The 22442-nt window shown below is 42.7% G+C and overlaps 2 protein-coding genes across 2 annotated transcripts; one reads left to right on the forward strand and one right to left on the reverse strand.

Annotated features, from left to right (window-relative positions):
* Nucleotides 1–795: 795 nt before the first annotated feature.
* Nucleotides 796–3346, forward strand: LOC308144441 (trypsin-3-like; the record flags this gene model as incomplete). The annotated part of the gene is made up of 5 exons (XM_080515556.1): nt 796–835; nt 923–1073; nt 1816–2069; nt 2784–2920; nt 3197–3346. 5 exons carry the CDS (start codon nt 796–798, stop codon nt 3344–3346), a joined length of 732 nt encoding a protein of 243 aa, XP_080371682.1.
* Nucleotides 3347–4063: 717 nt separating this feature from the next.
* Nucleotides 4064–7129, reverse strand: LOC308144470 (small ribosomal subunit protein eS19; the record flags this gene model as incomplete). Its single annotated transcript, XM_080515591.1, has 5 exons — nt 4064–4111; nt 5059–5113; nt 5194–5377; nt 5941–6041; nt 7059–7129. The coding sequence occupies 5 exons, from the start codon at nt 7127–7129 to the stop codon at nt 4064–4066; spliced, it is 459 nt and encodes a 152-aa protein (XP_080371717.1).
* Between the last annotated feature and the right edge of the window lie 15313 nt (nt 7130–22442).

Below are 22442 nucleotides of genomic sequence, written 5' to 3' on the forward strand. Positions count from 1 at the left end.
CAGTGAATAAATCTGAAGCGGCTGTTTTTACTGAAGTTTGACAGTTGATGTGGACTTTGTAGTCTATATGTTTTACAAGGTCAAATGGTGAGCTGCAACTGGCCCTCTGGAAGGCTGCTGTGGCCCCCAGGGTGTATGTTTGATTCCTCAAGGTTACATTTAAGAATAAAATGAGGACAAATTATAATCTAGGGAGATCTGATTCAAAAACAATCATGCCCTTTGATTTATCCAGTGATCCGCATGGGAGGCCCAGACCTACAGTATGGGAACTTTTAATATTCTGGGTTTTGACCTTTTTTTTTTCTGTGGTTTTGGAACAGCCTGATCAGCATTTCCACAGCGAGCCTGGGTAAACCTGTTTCTGCTGACGTGAGATCAAAGCCACCTGTCGATGTTATATGAGTCACATCGACAATGAAATTGCACCAATATCCTCACTATCTGTTTGCTGACACATTGCTGTGTCGTGAATGACAGTTTCTACTGAAAAGAGCATGTTTTGGATGTCAAATTGTTTCATTTGCATCTGGACCCATCCAAGTTTCAATGGCTGCAAATTACATAACTGCTGATTACATAACTTTCAAATCAAGGAGGCTGTTCAATCAGAACAGCCCAGTGGCAGCGTGTCTCCCCTTTGACTTCGCTCAAGGTCTTTCTGGAGCTTCCAGCCATATGGCTCTTTCCCATCATGAGCCTTTTTGCCTTTTACCTCTAAGAACTGAAGTGAGAGAAGCAGAGGTCAGGAGTATATAAGGAGCTACAGCTCGGGCTTTCTTCCGCAGTCTGACAATGAAGGCTCTGGTATTCCTGACTTTGCTCGCGGCGGCTTGTAAGAGACGAACATGATTTTACTCTTTGGTACTCCTAATTTCTGACTACTTGTATTTCAGTCACGGCATATTTTCTTTTCCTTCAGTCGCCGCTGAAGATGAAAAGGTGGTGGGAGGGTATGAGTGTCCCAGACACTCTGTGCCCTACCAGGTGTCTCTGAACGCCGGATACCACTTCTGCGGAGGATCCCTCATCTCCAGCCAGTGGGTCGTGTCTGCCGCTCACTGCTACAAGTCGTAAGTACCGGAGGCCATGATTTAAAGTGTTACTAGTAATAATATACACTCAAACTAACTAACACCCAGGTCCAGTTGATGGATACAGGATTCATTTTCTGTAAGGTTTCCACTACGTCTCATCGATTCGTTAAAAGCAGTTTTTTTGGTCGCCTTAATAGCAAGTCTTTGTAAATGCACCAGTATTTTATAAAGGCCTTATACCCTTCTTAGTAGGTATTTGTGAACATACATTAGGTTAAACATTATACTTTTACTTGGTCATTGGACAGAATGCAAGAAACGCTGTTTAAAACATTCAACCTAATTTGTCGGGGACAAAATATTTCCATAAAAAAAGTTACTTGCATAACATTTAAAATGTGTTTTACTTTTTAAATATAAGTACAATGGTGTAAATGCATGTAGTACAGTACATTACAACAAATTACTTTCTTTTTGCTTGCTTAATTTATACAGCAAGTTTTCTATTACCAGTTGTATAATGCATAATACTATAATATATAATTGTATAATACCTTTTTTCTTTGTAATATGTTACTTCTTAAGTGTAATAAAAATGATCTAAACACTAAATAATTGAAATAAATGTATTGCTGATTGTTGCTATGGGGCACAGTGTGGTTGCTACAGCAACAACATTTACACAAACGCACCAAAATACAGAAGTAAATATAGATTTGAATCTGTCACCCTTTACATACACTGCATTCACCGCGTGTAAACTGTCACAACTTACCAGCCGGATCCAGGTCCGCCTGGGCGAGCACAACATCGCGGTGAACGAGGGGAGCGAGCAGTGGATCGACGGTGCGAAGATGATCAAGCACCCACAATACAACAGCTACAACCTGGACAACGACATCATGCTGATCAAGCTGAGCCGCCCCGCCGCCCTCAACAACTTCGTCCAGACTGTGTCCCTGCCCTCCCGCTGCCCCGTGGCCGACGAGAACTGCCTGGTGTCCGGCTGGGGCAACATGTCCGCCAATGGCAGTGAGTTCTGGAACATTCACTTTATTATGTCTTCGAACTGTAAAATGCGTCCCTATAGCCGGTATATGAGGCCCCAGAAGTGAAGTCCATTAGCTCCCTCATTTGCTTGCTGCAAATGTGTGTTCATACAGGTGATTCAGAGAGTCTCCCTTCATGATGTCATGCAGGGAAATAACCAGGAGCTCTGCCTTACTGATACACTGAATAAATTCAGTACAATATGAAAAAAAAGTTACAGTTGCAGTTAGCAGGAGCCAACATTCTACTTAGTAACTGTGAAAACACTACAACCACACTGAGTAACATATTCTGACAATATTTTTTAACTCCCCATCTTCAGGAGCCTCTTCTTCTGAGTCTGGTACAGACGGGTATGGTTGAACGATAGCGTTTATGAGTCATAGTGATAAATTCAACGGAAACATTAGAGCATTGTACCGGTGTATCCACCGGTAAAATATAATTCATTTTCAGTACAGTCATTAATTTTCCATCAATCACTTGATTACTAGTGACTGCATATTTCATACTTTATATAATACCAATGGTGTTCAGTGTGCTGGAGAATGGCCCTACGTCTCGTTCGCAATCAAAAATTTTTAACTCTTTTTGATTTGGTTAGTTGCTGTGAGTCTTTATATGCCATGTATTCAATCCTAACGCCTTTCTCGTCGAATATATAAACAAACGGAGGTCTGCCTTGTCGCTCCTCAGACAGCTTCCCTGACAGACTCCAGTGTCTGAGGCAGCCCATCATCGACGACAGGATCTGCAGGAACGCCTACTCCCACCTCTTCACGGACAACATGGTCTGCTCCGGGTTCATGCACGGTGGCGCCAGCAGCTGCCAAGTGAGTTGGACCAAATCACAGTGAAAAACAGATGCAGTCAGGTGGTAAACCTGCATGTGCAGTGATTACAATACACATGTTGCCTCCCAATAGCTACTATTAAAAAATGAGCGATGGCTTTACAGGAAGAAGGCGCCTCGACACTATTATAGTTAATATCCCGAGAGCTGTATCCTCTCCCATTAAACACATCGAGCAGTAACTATCACCATTTGATATGACCACTGTGAGTAACCTTTAATTCACTGTTATTCCACCTCCGCCTGTTGTGTGCAGGGAGACTCCGGCGGTCCTTTGGTGTGTAACGGTCAGCTGCAGGGAGTCGTGTCCTGGGGTTACGACTGTGCCATGCAGGGACACCCCAGCGTCTACGCCCGAGTGTGCCGCTACAACAGCTGGATCAGCAGCGTCATGAGCAGCAACTAAACACCCGCTGTCAGTCACGCAGCTGCATCAGAGCAGCTGACATTAAAACACGCTGGCCGGCATACAAACTGGTGTGTTGTGGAATACCTTGTGTAATATTGTGTCGCGCTTATGCAACGTATTCGCTTATAAGCTAATTTTTCTGTCAAACTGATTAAATTCTTGCTGACTGACAAGAGTCAGACATGAATAGAGCCAATCTAAATGTTAAAAGAAGTATTTTCAAGATGCCCTTTTAATCATATCAGCATTCAGATAAACTACGGCTAAAACCTTCGTACACGTTTCTGCAAAACAACAAAAGAACAGACACGAATAAATGTCAGTGTAACATAACTCATTGCATTGGTTTTTATTTACTCTGTTAAGTTTCACAGTTTTTCCATTTCACATTTACAGGAAACAATATTATCATGCTCATGCTTGGTAATACTGCGTTCTCAGTGCTTCAGCGTTCATTCCGTGTTGCTGTCTCAAGGCCACCACTGTCTTGAAATTCATAATGTGTTTCAAATGAAGCACAAAGCTAAAGCCCTTGCAAACATTCATGTATAATATTGAATTTACTCAGACGGCAATATAGACACATGCATCTCTGTGAAATGCCTTCTGTGCTTAGTATCTTTGGGCACTGGGTTGATATGGGAGACAAGTGAACTTGAGCAAATACGCAGTAAGGCAATATATAGCTGCATTTCACGTGTCTGGGTTCTTTCCTCAGATGGCGCTCTGCAGACTGCGTTGCTTCTTGTTTGCTGAGGCAACCTAAACGTACACAGAGAAAACACAAGGGGGGGGGGGGCAGTCGTGAAGTACATGTGGTAAAAACATGCATTCAAGCATGTGTATTAAGGCCAAAACACTCATTGTAGAGCATTTAAGGCACAATAGACAAGTGGGAACCACTCCTACTTTATGCCATACATGTGTGGACACTTTACTTTTAGAGGCATCATTGAAGTGAAGTGTCTCAGAAAAGTGTGGAATAATCGCGACATCTCACTTGGTTGCGATTGCATTTGAAAGCAATTCTGAGAAAGTCATTCAGGTAAAACTTCATAAACAGTAAGTGGAATTCACTTCGGCAATCTCAAAGCATTTCACCGTCACTCACCCATTCAAGCTCAAACTTCATACATAAATGCTGTTAGCTGCTACCGCCGCCCATTCATCCACCTCTTCCACTGCTCCATCCAGCACAGTGTCTCGGGACACTGGAGCCAACTACATCCTGGACATGCTGCCAGTCCATCGCAGGAGTTTAGCCCCCATTCATAAATAAATAAATTCCATTATTATATTGTCATGATAAGTATTCTACTATTTGTCAGCATCCCTACTTGACCTTACGAGATTTTGAAGTAGATTTGAAGTTCTTACTTTAAGAGTTCTTAACTGGAGTTGTAACACTTTAGAATGTATTTTTATAGCCACTGTCAACCAATTATATTTTTGGATCAAGTCACACGTGGTGTTGAAAAGATACAAGAAACTGTAACTTCAGACATTAACCTGAGCAGCTCTGGGTGAGTCGGTATAGCAGCTCATCCTTCAATCCAAAAGGTTGGCGGTTTAATCCCCCTCCTGCCCGCCCATTGTGTCATCGTCAAGAGACACTGAACCTTTGGTTGCTCCTGATGGTGTTGAAGTGTTATGGCGGCACAAGCTCTCAGTGTACATGTAATGTGGCTGTCGACAGCTTGATAACCCACCTGACCAGCAATCCTATCCAGGTCTCTCTGGCCCTGAGGAGTAAGTCTCCGACCACTATTGCAAGAACATACGCATCTATTATTCATTCAAGTCACAAGCTCAAAATCATATACTCCAGTCTCCGCCTCTCTCACCCATTGGGATCCTTCTCCACCATCTTGAGGCCCTCCAGAGCTTGGAGGACTTTCCTCGCCACGTTCCTGGATCCCACGCTGAAGTGGGCGGGGCACACGCCGTTCCTCTGACGCCCTCCGTAGACCTTGATCATGGAGCCCACGCCCACACCCCCCCGCAGGTACAGGTGACGGGCCGTGGACGCTGGTCAGACATACATGCAGTTCACAGCGTATGTTGCAATGTGTACTTTCGTTATCGTCCCGACTTCTCCAGCCCGAGAGACGTGTAATCAAACATTCCAACTTATCGAACGTGTGACATTTTCCATGCTACTGTAGGGTCGACATGCGTGCACAGATAATGTGCACACGAGCCAAGGAGAATGTGTGGATTGGCTTTCCTTGTATATATCACAGAGGATCTGCTAGTGGAACCCTCGTGACATATTACCCAACTGTTTGTGTAAGAACTGTAAGTCACATGAACACCTGGAAAAGCTCAAGATAAGTCCGGGACTGGCAGAGATGACAGACTGAGATACGCTCATCGGTGCAAAAATCAAATTTTTATTTCAACATGAAAAAGACAGTAATAAGTATTATATTAATATATAAAGTTTTGTTCAAGATTCAGTAAAATAGTTTTCTTTAATTCATGTGGTAACATAATGAAGGAGGACAAAATGAAACATGGGCCCGGACGTCAGTAAGGAACGCTGACTCTTCCATGACTAGTCCAGGGGGACAACATGCATTGTAACCCACCTGCTCTGGTGTAAAACCAGTTGTCGTCACAGGGCGCCAGCTCTTTGTGCCTGGCCAGCTTCACAGTGTCGACCCATTCTGGGACTTTCAGCTTACCTGACCTGAAACCCAACCATCAAACGAGTCCCTTTAGATATACATACAGTGTGGGGAAGAAAAACAGAAGTATAAACAGTTTCAAAATGAAGTGTTTTAAAGTGAGTTTAAAGTGAATTAAAAGCAGGGTAGAGATGAATATTTGTCACCACCCTTCTTGCCTTTAAAACTGCATCAATTCTTACATTTGTACTCAGGTCCTTGAAAAAAAAGACAGATTATCTGTGCATGATTCCTCTTTCTTTCTTCCCTTCCTTTTGCCTTGCCTCTGCAGAGGCCATGCTTTCACTTCGAGGAGTCAAATTCCTCCTTAAGGTTAACGTAATTCTTAAATACAAAGGCTGTGTATTTGGGGTCCTTGCTCTCTGCTCCAGAATGAAGTTTAAATGATGTCCAACTGCTTTTTTCACATCTACCCAAATCTTTTATACAGTATAAAACAGCTATATACCGGTAATCTAGATAGTGTCCAGTTGCGCAGCACTCTTGAAGTGCCACACTAAATTGGATAAAGTCGTACAGAAGAGAAGTGGAAGTGTCAATCATGCATCAACTATTCTGTTACTCTAATCATATTCATATTCAGTATTCATCTAATAATAATCATATTTTTCTAAAGTTTTTCAAAGTAGTTATTTGTGGTATACTTTCTGTTTTTATTAATATTATCAAATGTAAGTTAAGAAGGAAGGAAGCAAGGGAATTGTGATTGTTATTACAAATCATTAGTCTCTAAAAAGCCCGAATAACAACGAAACACAAATAATAGATAGGCAATTCATTCAAAACAATGAATTGGGATAGGAAAAAAGCATACTGGTTAAAAATCTGCAAAAAGTTACAAACTTGACTTTAAAGTGACTTTTTTTTTTTTTTTTGCTTCATTGTACATTGAAAAAAATATGAGTTAAATTAAAATCAATTATAAAAGGAAGCGTATCGTGGGGTTACTCGAGGTCATCCGGGTGACTGACAGGCGTACACGTGACAGCCGCCACGAGCGGCTCCACTGTAATACTCACTTTTTCAGGAAAGCTGACAGCGCCTTGACAAACTCCTGCTGGTTGACATCCTTCACGGTCACACTGGGCATCTCAAAAAAAACCAAACAAAAGACAAATTTAAAACGAGGGTAAGCTTAAACTCTGATCGGAAATGTTTCTTTCTTTCTTTTATTTATTTATTTATTTCCCCCCCGAAATGCAGCATTGGAACATTTTTTGCTAGCATTAGCTTCAGCATTAGCCATTTTAACATAAAGTAACTGAAGGGAGATTCCGGACAGCTTTCTTTGGCAGCTACCCACAGAAACTGTTTCTGTATTATAAGATAATGATTGACATCTTACTGTTCATATATGATATTGAGCCGGCAGCCAGGCGGAGAGGTGGGAGTGAAGTAGGCGGTTTAGCCGCAGCTAATGCGGTAAAACCGCAGCAGCAGGAGGAGGAGGGGGGGTGAGAGGGGGGGGGGGGGTGGGTGGACTTAATGATACCATAACCTGAATTAACCTCCAAATCCGAGCTGCCCTCATCCTTTTAAACCCTATCCACTCCATCAGCATTATCCTACACTTCTCTCACAGTCACGGTTTGTGGAGGTGATGGAGCAGCAGCGTTGAAATAATAGACGTTGGCCGTGAGGATGCTTTGTGTGCTGTTTCCCGGTCCTTCCAGCAGGTGGCGGTGCTGCTAAACCTTTTTATCGGTTCCCCCTGCTTCACGAGACGGTTCTCAAATTTGAGCTGCAGTCAGAGAGAGAAGAGAGAAGAGACGGGATGAAGCAGACACCCCGCAGAAGGTCAGCAGCAGCCTTCATCTCTGTAAACGGCGTTCACATGTTGCTTTAATTTACTTGCATGTATCTTCATATCTGCACCTTTACAAGGATCACAAAAATGTGCTTTTAGGCCTTGAATTTGTTCTGAAATGACTTACAACACGCCGTGTTGCATTTTAAAGGACGACCATGACACAGTGATACGTTTTGTAACACGTTTTTGTTGTTGCTTATAGGCTGCCGAAGTGGCTTTCACGTTTCTAAAAGATAAAGCAGTATGCAGTGACTGCAATTCTTCCATCCATCCGTCCATTCGTCTTTCCGCCCGTCCATCCAAACAGAGACAGACAACGACACACACTCACTCCTACTCACACCGAGGAGGAAACCCACACGGCGAGAACACTCAAACTCCACATAGAAAAGCCCAGCCGGTAGTTGAACAGGGATCTTTTCACTGTGACGTGAGAGCGAGAGCCACTTTTTACAAGATAAGACTCAAATTTGGCGTTAATGCATACCATCGTATGCGATTCATATTGACTGAAAATGTATCAGAATGTGTAAAACATCAACATATTTCAGACTGTGTAGCTCAAAGGTTTATCTAGATGGATATAATTTTACCATGAATTTAAAAAAAGTTTTTTTTTAAAAATGGACATTGTGTCTTTAATTTAAACACATCAATCAGCTGTTTGGCACTAACAGGTCTGTGGTGTTTGTGAAAATTAGGACAACACGTGACGCCTCCACTGTACATTTCTCTTCCTCATTACCAAACGCAGTCACTTTTTATAGAAAGCCTCAAGTGGTCAAATGAAATTCGTAGCATTTGCCATTGTTGCCCAATTATCCAAATTAGATAGTATAGCAGCATCCATGTTGGTTAATACAGCTTTATAGTACATTATTATAACTAACTATAATAATAATGAATATTGTAATACCAATAATTAATTTAGAATAACTTACGTGTGGGTTTTAGTAGCAATGATTGACAGAATTAATACTTTTAAGAAGCAAAGTTCAAATGGAGGATGCTGACAGCTTGACTGACAACTTGAAGATATTGACAGTAAATTAAAAGTAAATACACTTAATTGGAAAAATAAATAAAAGTAGATGCTCATCAAGGTTATTCTAGGTATTCTTCAATCCTTTGAAATCAGCTGATTACTCTTCTGAACTATACCAATTTATCTTTGAATGCAATCTGGAGAAGAAGAGGTCTTATTGTCCATATTTTAACTCGATATCAATTGTTTAATTATTCTCTAGATATTGTAAAACTAAATGCATTTTAGGTATAAATAATTAAATGCGTGGATTTTGATTCAATAAGGCTTAATTTACCACCATTCACATCGTCCCTCATGTTAACCTACTATGTCCAATATTTATACATAATTAAGTCATCCATCATAATGTTTGTGGACATCACTACAAACAAAGTTGCCCATTTCTAATTCACATGGGGGAAAATAATCTTCTGTTTGAGAAAAGTGTTTTTATTATCATGTAACAATTCCTTTCCCTAAAATTAAATTTACTGAAACTCCTTTTGGATGATTCAAATGATCAACGTGGCTTATGGTCCTGATGAAATAGTTCATGTCGAAGCTGATATTGTCGTTGATCTATATTATAATCATCAACTTACAGAGAGATGCACTCGGGACTCAAAATGAGTAGATGATTTTTTGCAAATCAAATCAAGAAACGTTGCCTTGAACTGGCAGAATTGCTAATCTTCGTCAACTGAGTTGGATCTGGTTGAGGTTTCACGAGTGATCCCGGGTAGAAGGCGTCACTCTGTGCTGCTGATAAGGCTTTGTCAATATCTTATTGATGTTTAGGGTTTTTTAAAAATTAATTATTCATTGAGAGATTAATTAAGATTACTTATTCATTATTGGATTAATTAATAATTAAGACAAACAATACTTGCAGTGCTAATTGTGGCTGTTGTTGGCTGTAAAGTGTTGCTTTAATTGTGGCTGTGTTTTTTCATTAAAACCTTCAAAGTCCCGCATTTCTTGTCTGAAGATCACCGACGTGTGAAACACCATGTCGAAACCCAAGTTAGATAAACGTGCGTTTACAGATGTACAGACATGTAGACGCGCGCGCGCGAGCACACACACACACACACACACACACACACACACACACACACACACACACACACACACACACACACACACACACACACACACACACACACAGCAGCTCTGTGTCAGCCCGTCGAAGCTTCTTCCCCTCCCCCCTTCTCAACATCTCTCTCCCCTTTTTGTCCCCCTCGCCCTCTTCGTTTCCCTCCCCTCGCGCTCTCCTGACTGCTCGCACTATTTCGAGCCTCTGCCGAGGAGAGAGGGAGGGCGAGAGAGGCCGACACACATAGATGCGCAGTCAAAGAGAGAGAGAGAGAGAGAGAGAGAGAGAGAGAGAGAGAGAGAGGGGAGGGGAAAGCAGACAGGATTTAGTTCAAGTGCACGTGCAGAAAATAGGCTGAATAGAGGAGAGTCGGAGCAGAAAGGAAACCAGGAAAGGGACGGCAGGGGCGATAGACAAAGCACACAGTAGCTCTTTCTCTTCTTCTTTCTTCCTCCCTATTTTTCTCCTGACAGAAAGAGAAGGTATTAGCTTCAGAACAGGGGGGGCGAAAAATGAAAAGCATAAAATTTGAATACCGTAAAAAAAAAAAGAGAAGAAAAAAAGAAATTATTATTAATTCTGCCCCCTCCTCTTTTCTCTCCTCACCGACACACTCCTCCTCTATCCCTCCCTCTTGGATATTTCTCCATTAACCTCCAGTCTCTCTTCTCGCTGGCTCTCGTTTTTCTCCCCTCCCACCTCTTCACACACATGCACACGCCCCGGACTCCTTCCCACTCATTTCCCTCACCTCACGCGCGCCTACTATCCACTTTCACTGGAAACCGACCGCAGTCAGCTCAGGTTTTGTTTTTTTTCTTCTTCTTCTTCTTCTCCTATTCTTCTTTTCTTTTGCTTTTGCCATTCTTTGCTTTCGGTTATGCCCTCATGTACGGCAGCAGCAGCAGCACCACACAGACGCTTCACCCTGACTCTGCGTGGCGCCCCTGGAAAGCGCAGGCCGTGGATTGTCCCTGCATTAGACTGCATGCCACAAACTGCTTGTCTTTTCCCCGTAAACACTTTTTTTTTTTTGGTTCTTTCCTCCTGCAGTAGTTTTTGGCTTCCTTTTTGTTTGTTTTTTTTTCTCCAACTCAAAACTCGACTTTTTTTAAAATCTCTATTTTGAAGCTGCTGCCGAGACTTGAAGAAAAGGAGACTCATGCCTGATGAATAGAGATATGAAGGAGACAGATGCAGAGAATGAGGTGAAAATGGAGAGCATGGTCTGCGGGAGAAAGCAAGAAAGAGAGAGAGAGAGAGCGAGAGGGTGAGAGACTTAGGAGCGAGAGTACCGGCACTGGCAAGAAAAACGGGAGGGGGAAGAGAGGAGAAGGAGGACCAGTAGGGGATAGACTCAGGAAGGAGGGACCGCTGGATAGGAATTGGCAAAATCGCGGGAAAGAGGAGAAAAAACAAAACTCCAGAAGGAGAACAAACTGGACGGCGCTTCAATCTCACACTTGTGCTCGCCTGGTCGCCTTTGATTTTGGTTTCCAGACATGATTTTTTCCACCACTTCTTCGGTCACCCTCTCATTCATCTGTGAGTATACGGCACGTACATGTCCGTCTTCCCTTCCTGACACATGCTCTGCCTTTTTTCCCTTTTTTTCCTTTCTTTTTTTTTTCTCTCTCTCCGTACGGCTCCGTCTCCTCTCCCACCCCCCCTCCTTCACGTCATTTTTCAACTCTTTTTTTTTTCACTTGTTTGAAAAATGTGTTCCCTAGGTTGCTAATCCCCCCATCCTGTTCGTCTATCCCATCTCGCACTCTCCCTCCCTCTCTCTCTCTCTCTCTCTCTCTCTCTCTCTCTCTCTCTCTCTCTCTCTCTCTCTCTCTCTCTCTCTCTCTCTCTCTCTCTCTCTCTCTCTTTCCTGCTCCAGCCTCTTTATCGTGGGTTATCGCTGTTCTCTTTGCCTCTCCTTCAAGGATTACCTCTGCTCACATTCAGATGAGGGCTTTGGAAAGGGATCACTGGGTGCACCTAGTTTTTAGAGGGGGGCCCACGTACGGGGAGGCAGGGTACGTGCGTTAGTGCGTTCGACTATCTGCATTCGTCATGTGTGTGTGTCCGTGCCCGTGTGCCGGGGTGTGATTTGGGAGTTAAGGGAGCCGGCAGCGGTGGACGGTCACTCCTGCGTACGCATGCGTGGATTTGCACAATCACGTTTCACGTCTCATATCCGCTGATTGTATCACGCCGTTTATTACACAATGCGCACAAAGCTAGACCTGCTAATATAAGGATTATAGTGGAAATACTTTGCGTTACTACGGTGGGTTTCTTGTTCGTCTTAGTCTTCTCGTTACCTTTCTTGTCGTCCCCGTCCCCCCCCCCCCCCCCCCTCCTCATATGTCGCCGCTTTTTCTATCCCATCTTCCATCCGTTCATCCGGGTATCCCCAATCTATCGGTTGGTCTGCCCGCGTAGACAAAACCCACGATGTGGTTCGGTATCAGAGAGAGATATGGGCGGACGTGTTCAGAGGGCGTCACCGAAAGCAACAGACCGAAGGCAGGTTCAATAAGTTTAAATTCACGTTTTATTTTCCCTCCAGTTTTTTTGCAACAAAATTGAGACGGAGATTACTTTTGTTTGAAGAGGTTGAGTTCAACGTAAAGACCAAAGCTTTACCGCACATTACTGAACGCCCGTGATGTAAAGATCTTGGCAGGAGTCATTTGTATGAATTGATTATTGTACAGTAAATACAGTTGGCGTGAAACTTGGGGATGTAGACAGACGCGCTCGACGTAAAGCAAATCCCCTTTTGTGCATTTGCAGCTCATCCACTGCAACCGACATCGAGCGTTCGCCGTTCGCACCGGCGGTATCCGCCTCGGTGGGTCTCCTGGCATCTCCTTCCCGTTTCTCTTTTTCCTTCTGTGCAATATATCTGCCTGCTCTGCTTTACTTTTTACCCTGCCGCCGTTATCGCAGCACACGTTTTCTGTATCACTCGCCACAGTTGTTATCTGAATCTGAGATTGTTCTCTGGTATCGCTCCGAGGGGAGTGTGTGTATGTGTGTGTGTGTGTGTGCGTGTGTGTGTGTTCCTCCGCGGGAATGTTCTTTATTGGTGTGATTGTGTGAACAAAAATGTCAGAAAGCACTTTTAATCATCTGTATTAGTTTCTTGCTTCCAATTCAAAACCTTTGTGACTCAAGCAGGGTTTGTAGAAAAACCGTGAAGAGAAGTTTTCATCGAAAAATAATACAAGCCTCGTTTTTTTTTTTTCCCACTACATGTTGTCGATCTGGCTCAAATGAAGCTGATTGCAGCGCTGAGACCGTTAGATAACAATCACTGGCCTACTTCAGGAATAATTGTCAGTCTGTAAATGTATGGTGAATCAATTCACATTCAATCAACTGATTAAAACACAATGGTATGACATTTATGGCAGACAGCATCACTGCACTCCGTAATAAGCCGGGGGGGGAGCAGGCTTTTGTTTAGTAGCGTCCCAGGGTCAAGCTCCCGTGACCTCCAATTTAGCTCTGAAGAAAATCAAGTTAAAACCCCTTGATGTCAAGGTTTTGACAAAATCGAACATCGGTCTTTGTCAGCAAAAGCACTCGGTTTTTTTGTGGGGGGAAATACATCTCAAGATTTTCTCTTTAATTGTTTACAAATTTGAGATTGTCTCTCTAATTGTTTTCAAATCAGGTTTGTTTTTATACCTCCAAACCTGCCGAGCCGCTTTAATGCAAGTCCTCCGGGGATTCGGTCGTAATGCCAGTGTGGTGGGACCCCCAGGTTATGAAATATTACTCAGACAGACCTGGTGTTATGTAATCTTACATAACTGAGGCGGCAGCCCAGCAGGCTCGTGATCTGGGGCTCTGGAGGAGAAGCTATATGGGTCTGCTTATGGTATGAACTCGCTGGCAGGGTCAACACACTCCTACAGACCAGGGACTTAAAGGGGAACAGACGCCAGCTGCATAAAGACCCTGCAGTAAATGTCATAGGAACAAAAAAAAAAAAAAAAAAAAAGCTGAATGATTATGATTATTATAATAGAGTTTGCCTCCCAGAAAGCAGGCTGCTTGCTTTAATATCGACCCTGTACATGTCTTTAGATGAAAGTTATTCGCTGCGCTCGGATCAGATTCCAGCGGCATCGCGGTAGGTTTTTCTGTCAGTGTGTAAAGCGTTCAGATTAGCCCGCCCCAGACCAGCTCACATTTGACTGCATGGCCTCGTTTTCACACAATACGTCATAAATATCTTAAGATACTACAGTTCTGAGCCGTTCCCATGATTCTATAGCAGCTCTCCGTGAGGCTTGTGTGTTTTCTCATTCATAATTGATGACATTCAACCGCAGCATACATTAATGGATCGAACAGACCTCAGAAATTCCCATGCAAGCTGCCATTGTGTGGAGCAGGTTTGAATTTTTTTTTTTTCTTCCTTCTTCTTCTTCTTTTTTTTTTTTTTTCCTCTCCCTATCTCGAAACTGACAGACTGAATCGTGCAACCGCAACACCAGGCTCACTGCGAAATACAAATACTGTAGTACAAAGAAAAGACTGCAGGAAAGCGGGAGTGTCGTTGCTGATTGATGACTGAAAAGACTCTTATAAAACGGTAGATTCAACGACAAAGGAAGAAAAAAAGCATCACTATGTAAAAGTACAATGATACGGTATTAAATACAAAAATGTGAAAATAGGAAAAGTATTTTATTTTGAATTACTGAATGAGCTTATGAATCATGTCTTATAGTTTATATGCTTTTAGAACATGCAAGTAGTAATTAAGAGGTAATCTGCATTTTCTTTGTTTTTCAGATTGAGCTTGAGATGTGCAGAACTTCAAAATTGTTTTCTATAAGGTACGTTCACGTTTGCTCATCTCGTTTCTCTTCTTTCTGAACATTCATGAAGGACCTCGAATAAACATCGGATTGCAGAGTTTGTGTTTATCGCGTAGTAAGATCAAGAGCTTCGCTTAATGGCACTCAGCAGTCAGGAACACTTGGTCAGCTATTTTAGTCCGGCCCGATCGAAACGTCAATGCACCATCAGAATAATTGAATTACCCTTCCCTGAGTCATTCTGCCGTGATGAACCTCGCAGATATGTGCTCACCATGGGCCCATGTGCAAGCAGCAGGAAAGACAATTTGCTGGTCTCAGTCCTGGCCGTGACCTAATCCGAGTGAGCAACAAGTTGAAGGGTCACCAGTTGGTCACGTCCCGATTTTTTGGCCGAATAGCGAGAGACGGCGGGTATAAAGGCGGGACTGTGGTCCAGCCTCGAAGCCAAGCTCAGGAGATGCCTCTCACATTACATTTCTGCCTTTGTGCTGATGTCACGCCATGCCCTCCGACCAGCAGCATGAGAATAAGAGCGACATTCTGCCACTGCGACACAATAGATCCCTTCTTGCCCCGAGAGTTTCACAATGTTTTTGCAGGGCCCTGTGCACACATGCGCTCACAGACCTCTGCAGGCAGCGCCGGCTGTTGATTCAGTTGAGTGCTGCACTTCACCCGATATTCCCATTCTTCTCAAAGGTGTTTGCACAGAGATTTGTAGCACTTTGCGTCCTCTGCGACGAAGTGCGTCGTGAAGACGCCGCGGTGCAATTTGGTCGCTTTTTTCAGATTCGTGCGCGAACATCGACTCAAAACGGCGCAAACGCTTGACGTTGCTTCACGGTCCGTAAACCTTGTCTGTGGCGTGTGCGCATTCGAGACACTTAAAGTGATTAATTTTTTTTCCATTTTTCACGGGTGGGTGACAAGAGAGCCGCCGCAGTACAGTACGGCGGTCTGGCATGGGTTAACGTCTGAGGACCGGAGGAATGTGTCCGGGTCAACGGGGAGAATTCCTCAGTCCTCTGCGACGAGGTCACTGCACTGACAAGAGTCTGCCACCTATTTTAGCATGCGCAACGCTAACTCTGCCCGCCCCGGCTCCCTCTCTCTTTCCTTCTCCCTTCCTCTCTCTCTCCGCCTTGGCTGCGAGTCTGCCCTTCTCTCGCTCTCCTCTTCCTCCCTTTCATATTTCATCCCCTCGTCTTTTGTTCCCCACGCTTGCTCTTTGTGTCTGTTCCTGTCTCTCCAGTGTCTCTTTCAGTTCGTCTGTCTGCCTTGTCTTCCAGACGCGCCGTCTATTTTGCTGTACCACTTCGCCTCGCGTTTTTTTTTCTCGCGTTTTTCCTTGTCTTTTATTTATCCCCGTAGTCTTTTAGCTTTTTTTTTCTTTCTTTCTTTTTTAAAATTTAGACTTTTGCAATTTATGCTCCAAATGTTATTTTTTTGTAATTATTATCAGGTTTTTGTTTTTTTTCCCCCATTCCTTCCACCCCTCATCCGGCCATTTTCCCCCTCTCACTTTTATTTGGTGCATTGAGTTCAGTGCTGCAGGTGCTTTCGTGAGGACATGTCAGTAGTGCAGGGGAGTGAGGGAGGATAAGACAAATGCACACACATTCTTTGTATGCTTGTGAATTCTGGGGATGCTTGTTATTAATGCAGCGCAGTAACATGCATATGGTGCCTGGTGGTGCTGGTCATGTATGATTTATATGGTGCGTTCCCAGACACACGCACCCACACACACACACACACACACACACACGGGCTGATGACTTTCATGCCGACTATCTGTATTCTGGAATGGAGGAGTTTGCAGTGTCTCACCTCTCCATTGGCTGACGGCGGGGGTGACAGACGGACCCCCAGGTACAGTGTTTCCGCCGATGGCAGATGTGGCGATTTGACACAGTCTGATCCTCTGAATGGCTGAATGGAGGCACATTTCTTGGGTTTTTGCACAGATGTGTGGAAGGCCGGTGGAGGCCACATCTGGAGCTTCTCTCGTCCTTCTGAAAAGTTCAACCGAATACATGTGAAAAATCACTTGCGCTAGTTTTTTTTTTTTTTTTCTTTTTTTACATGTAGTTTCCATCTGAAGGTTGCACGATTATGAAATAATGAGAGCAACAGATTTTACCTGAGTAAATTGATTGTCGATAACAGTTTGTCTATTTAGATGGGTTTTTGCACTGCTGACAAAGGATTAATCAAAAAATTTAATGAACACTTCCAAACTCATATTATTGATTATGATAATTAATTGAGAATTTATTTTTTTGAGACAATAGTTTTTCAGTTTGTTCAACTCTTTTGTGATGTCATGCTTTTGATTATTTTGATGGCGAACCCATTCCCCTGTGAGCTTTCAGTTATCAAAAATAGCTCTAATCTCAACATTTTGAATTTTTTTTTGTGGTCTTCAAAAGTTGCACGGGGCAAGCAACTGGCCACAATTCGTATTACGATGCAGCCGCCACTTTTCAATGTTTTATGATAGACTGCCATAAGTAGGACATTGTATGTTCCATCTCCTTTTGGAAAACTATCCCCATCGTGCTGTGGATGATTTTAACGCAACACAAAATTAGCCAAATCCCTTTTTCTTTCAAATGTGTATGAAGACTCAACAATTGTGGCACAAATCAAACAGACTGCTGGCACTTGTTGATTTGCTAGAATTGATTCACACTTACATTTATCCAATTTAAACAACTTCGCATATTTGCAAATAGATTAGTAATCCAAAAAAAAGATGTCGCGTTAATGAGATTTGTTTGATTGAAACGTCACGATTTTGGGACACATCAATCTCATCTTCCACCAAGGCTCTTCACTCTGACCGACAGCATAACCGTCATAAATATTTTGCCGTGTTAAATTATTTATTGCGTCTATCTTGTTGTCCACTTGGGTTAGAACTAACATCTTGAATTATTAAGAGAAGAATTTAATTGCGTGGAAGATGTCCAACATTTTGGGCAAACTGGCATCTGATTATATAACACAGGGTGGCATCAGTGTCGGCTGTATGTGAAACTGTATTTACACGTTTTTGTTTTTTTTGATTTAAATACACCTTCATGGCCGACAACTCGGGTGGAGATCTGCTTGTCTTTGTATGTATATGTGTGTGTGTGTGCAGCTTCAGACAGTGAGGGGAGGTGAGACGTGAGTAATATCAGCGACTGATGATGTCACAGGCAGCATCGCGCCGCTTTCGATGCCCCCCTGACCCGGCTTTAGGATGGCGGCAGCAGTGCGCAGGCACCCGCGGGTAACACACGCCAGAGCACATTAGAAGCAGGGAGATGGAGAGAGACGGGGAGAGAACATGCAGAACACAGCTCAGGGGGACAGAGAGAGAGAGAGAGAGAGAGAGAGAGAAGGGGAAGAGAGACAGATGGGGGGGCGGGGGGGTGTCAGATTAAAGAGGAGCAAGAAAAGCTGAAAGACATGGCGATGTTTGCCTCTCCATGCTCCTCTTCGCTCTCTCTCTCTCTCTCTCTCTCTTTTTTTCTTTCCCTCTGCAGACTGTCTGCTTGGCGTTGATGTTCTACATCACCGCCTCAGGTTTCTCTCAGTGTTTCGCTCTCCGTCCGCTCTCTCTCTCTCTCCGTTGCTTTATGTTAAAACACCAAAGCCGCTTTGGAGTGAGATCAAAGATGGAAAATTAATATGAAGCTAGTCTGAAAATGAATCGAGGACAATTAAGTCATTATTGGTCAAATTGAAAAAAAAACCAAGCCAAATCCTTCTCTTGTCTTGTCTGCAGATGTGCGCACATATTTGTTCTTTAATGCTCTTGTTAAGACGCAGGCTTATAACTAAAGCCTTCTCACGTTACATTTTCAGTCAAACTAAATAATAATAAAAAGTGATCAATAGATTACCAGATAGCTGGTGCCTTTTTTTTATTTATTTATTTATTTTTGTTTAGTTTTTATTTTTCACCCATAACAGACATTTCTGTCCTCAGCCTTGATCTTGTTTGTATCCATGGTCACTGACTGTCAAGTCTGCTCACTGTGTGAAATTGCCAAAGGTGAAAATGATGGTGTGAGTTCAACAAGGGTGAAATGAGTGACAGTGATGCAGCTGAAGGGCTGCTGAGCTCGCCGCCTCACACGTTCGTTCGCCATGCAGCGCCTGATAGATTGACTCAGAAGGCCCTCTGTGCTCCACTGGGCCCGTTGAGCGCTACAAAATATGCAAGTTAAGATGACGCATGCCGAGCGGAAGCGGCGTTCAGGTAGCGCCGAGACGCACTAAACAACAATAAGATATTTGATCGACAACCTGACTGGTACAGAAAACGTTGGATCCATGCAAATGAGTGTTACGGGCATGCGATTGTGAAGTCAGAGAAGGTGGTAATACTAAATAATCTAAAGCTTCATGTCATTATGGCCAAAGATTGTCAAAAATGTATGATAAGAAAAAAAACAAGTAGTGAATGAATAAATCAGAAACCAACTCCAGTTGTTTTCATATAACAAACACTAAATCTTTTTCCAGAGACGATAGATTAATTTTGGAATAATTGAAATGTGCAGCTTTGATTCTTTTATTAATTATTTGTTTGGCAATTGTTTAGTTTTTACATTGGTAACCAGAAACAAAGGTAAAGTCATATAAATGAAGTTAATATGACTTGATATGCAATTTAAATAATTTATGTTACTTTTTAATTTCTCCATTCAAAAGAATAGCAGAGTTTTATTGAAGCCTGACGGATTTTCTCTGACTTTTCTTTTTTTTAAAATTATTATTATTTTACTTAAACCTCACATATCCCATTCCAGTTGCGGATATACCAATTTGCGCGACGCACACTAGTCAATATTAACATCTGAGCGATGCCTCATCAGATCATATTTTAGAAAGTGAAGTGAAAGTGGCTGTTAAATATCACCTGATGCTCTTCACTTATGTGCAGTATGTCACTCATAACGATTAGCTAATGTGCGATAGTATAACATTTTTTACCGACAAGGCCACGCGGTGAATTCAAGAAACTCCGTTGCCATAGGTGTACTGAACAATTAAACAAGAGGCTTACAGCTGGCGGTATTTTCTCGACGGCATTATGAATACGGCACTCAGAGCTAATTGAAACGTTTATTGTTGGAATCCATCTCAAGAGTTGAGGAACCTTGAGCTGGAAGTGGAGAGTGGTCGTTCACAAGCACTCAACTGCCACGTATTTGTTTTTGCCACTATCACTTCAAAGTCACATTGAGCTCCGACTCCCAAATGGTTCTTGATGCTTTGATCTTGAAGATGAGCTGCGACACAACGCTGAGCAATCTCGCTTATGTTTTCAAGGTGATACGGCAAAGCAAAAAAAAAAAAAAAACTCCTCCTGTTTCTTTGGCATGGATTAAATATGGTAATAATTATGCTCCAATAATGCCTCTGATGCTAATCAAGGAAAGCGAGATCATGAATGATGCGACGTGTAGCACTGATTTATAAACAAAAAGATGTTGACAGGGCTAAAAAAAGACATCAACACTACCGCGATCCATCTCATATACTGTATATCACCCCCCCCCCCCCCTCTCAAAATAATATTCACGACCGTGGAAATGTGATAGGCAATCAAATCTCTGGTGACTCTTCGGTCGCAGTCTAGACGAATATATTCGACCGGTGTCTCAGGTTTCTCTGAAGGCCCTTTACATGTGCAGATAGGCAGCTGAGTAGAGATAAGTGTGTCCACATCCTGTCCTCAATATTCACATTTTCAAGTTGAAGCACAATTAAAATCTAGCTTTCAAAGTTTCAAACTCGTTTCTAAAAGAACAATCATCTTAAAGTCTTTGATAAAACGGTTTGATTATTGTCGTGTTTCTCCCTGTCTTTGTTCTGTTCGTAGCACAATTTCAATGTTGTTGGTTTTTTTTTTTTTAAATATCAAACAATGCACAGGCAAATGATAACTTCAATCTAATTTGTTGCACATTGATATTTTACCTGTTTAGAGAGTAATACAAAAAAAAAAGAAGGCCAAGCTTCAGGGTGTTCTATCGCTCGCAGTCAAACATTGAGAAACCAGACGTGAGAAGTCGAGCCCTTTTCCAATCTGGACATGTCGGGTCCTCGCAGGTTTGGCTGCAAATGTCAAGCTCCAACCGGGGAGTTGGAAGTTGAAAGGTCAGAATTAAATCTGAGCTCGGCGGAGATTTCTTATCTTATAACGCTCGGTGAGAACGAAATTTGTTATTTAGACCGAGGAAAGAAGTAAAAAGGTCAGAGTTGACTTTAACTCCAGCTGCCGCGTGTGCACAGTGGCAGATGTTGCTGCTGTGAGATCTGAGCCGGGGTTTGCTTATTTACAGCCGTGGCCCCTTCACCTCACTTATCATCAGATTGCTTCTGACAATGAACAAATTGGGAAACTATGTGCCACTCCAGTGTAAAAATAAAATACCGTACCAGTGAGGCAGCTGTGATGATTGTCTATTATTAGGCTGAACGACACAGAACACAAGCTGGACATACACTGGACACAACATAACAAATACAAATTGTATAAACATGCTGGCATCTCTATTTTAATATTAAACAAAGAAAAAAAAAGGCTTTATTTAATAATCACAGATCTTGATAGGATTAATCGATCTGTCAAAATAAATGACCATTTATATTTCATTACTCCTATTCACATAATGCCATGTTTAAATTATTGTCTCAAAATTGTTTCAGTTATCAGTCGTCGTATTATTAAAATGTGCATTGTATAAACATCACAACAAACTCAAATGTGTCTACATTTATTATTGTTTTACATAATGATTCAAGGTTTTGCTTGTTGTACACTCATACATTGTTAATCCTTACTAATATATATTTTTATTCATATGCATCTTGTGTATTTAGTTACAAGAATCTAATTAAGGATGAACAAAAATCTATCTTAATTAAATTAGAAAATACACCTTAAGATTTATCAGCATGCCGTACATGAGATTTAATTGAAACGAATACAGTACAGTTGTAACTTTGACAACGTGCCACAGACGTGTCTGTTTTTTTCAGAAGCATATAAACACAGGTCTTCCAAAAAAAAATGTAAATATGTGGATTTCTATTTCCAATGCTGGTAGGATTTGTCTTAAATGTTGTGACGGTGCAGCAGTCCAACGTCGTTTGACAGCCTGCGTCCTCACTGTCCACCGAAGACCACCAGCGGTGCAGCAGGAGTGGCGTCTTTGCCTCCTGTGCACAATCCCTCTCATGTCTCCTGCCCTCACGCCGCCTCGCTCAGCCATCCATTTTAACCGCCAATGACCTCAAAGCGCTGAGGTTTTGGCTGTAGAAATGAGTGGTCTTTCCCAAGTGTGCAGTTAGTCGCTGTGCTGCTGGTAACACATCACCCCTCCAACCCAGCAGCACCCCTCCTCCTCCTCCTCCTCCTCCTCCTCCTCCTCCTCCTCCTCTTCCTCTTCCTCCTCCTCCTCCTCCTCTGCTGTGGTGCATCACCCCACTCACTCGCTTTCAATCTCTCCTTCTCTCTCCTTCACTCCCTGGCTTAATATTGATCTGAATTCATTTGTTTCCTATTGATCTGCCACTCCACCCTCTGCCGCATTGAGCAAACACAAGGACACACACCGTGCACACAAAAGC

This window comes from Blennius ocellaris (genome assembly GCF_963422515.1).
Source record: "Blennius ocellaris genome assembly, chromosome: 20".
In the NCBI taxonomy this organism is placed as follows: domain Eukaryota; kingdom Metazoa; phylum Chordata; class Actinopteri; order Blenniiformes; family Blenniidae; genus Blennius; species Blennius ocellaris.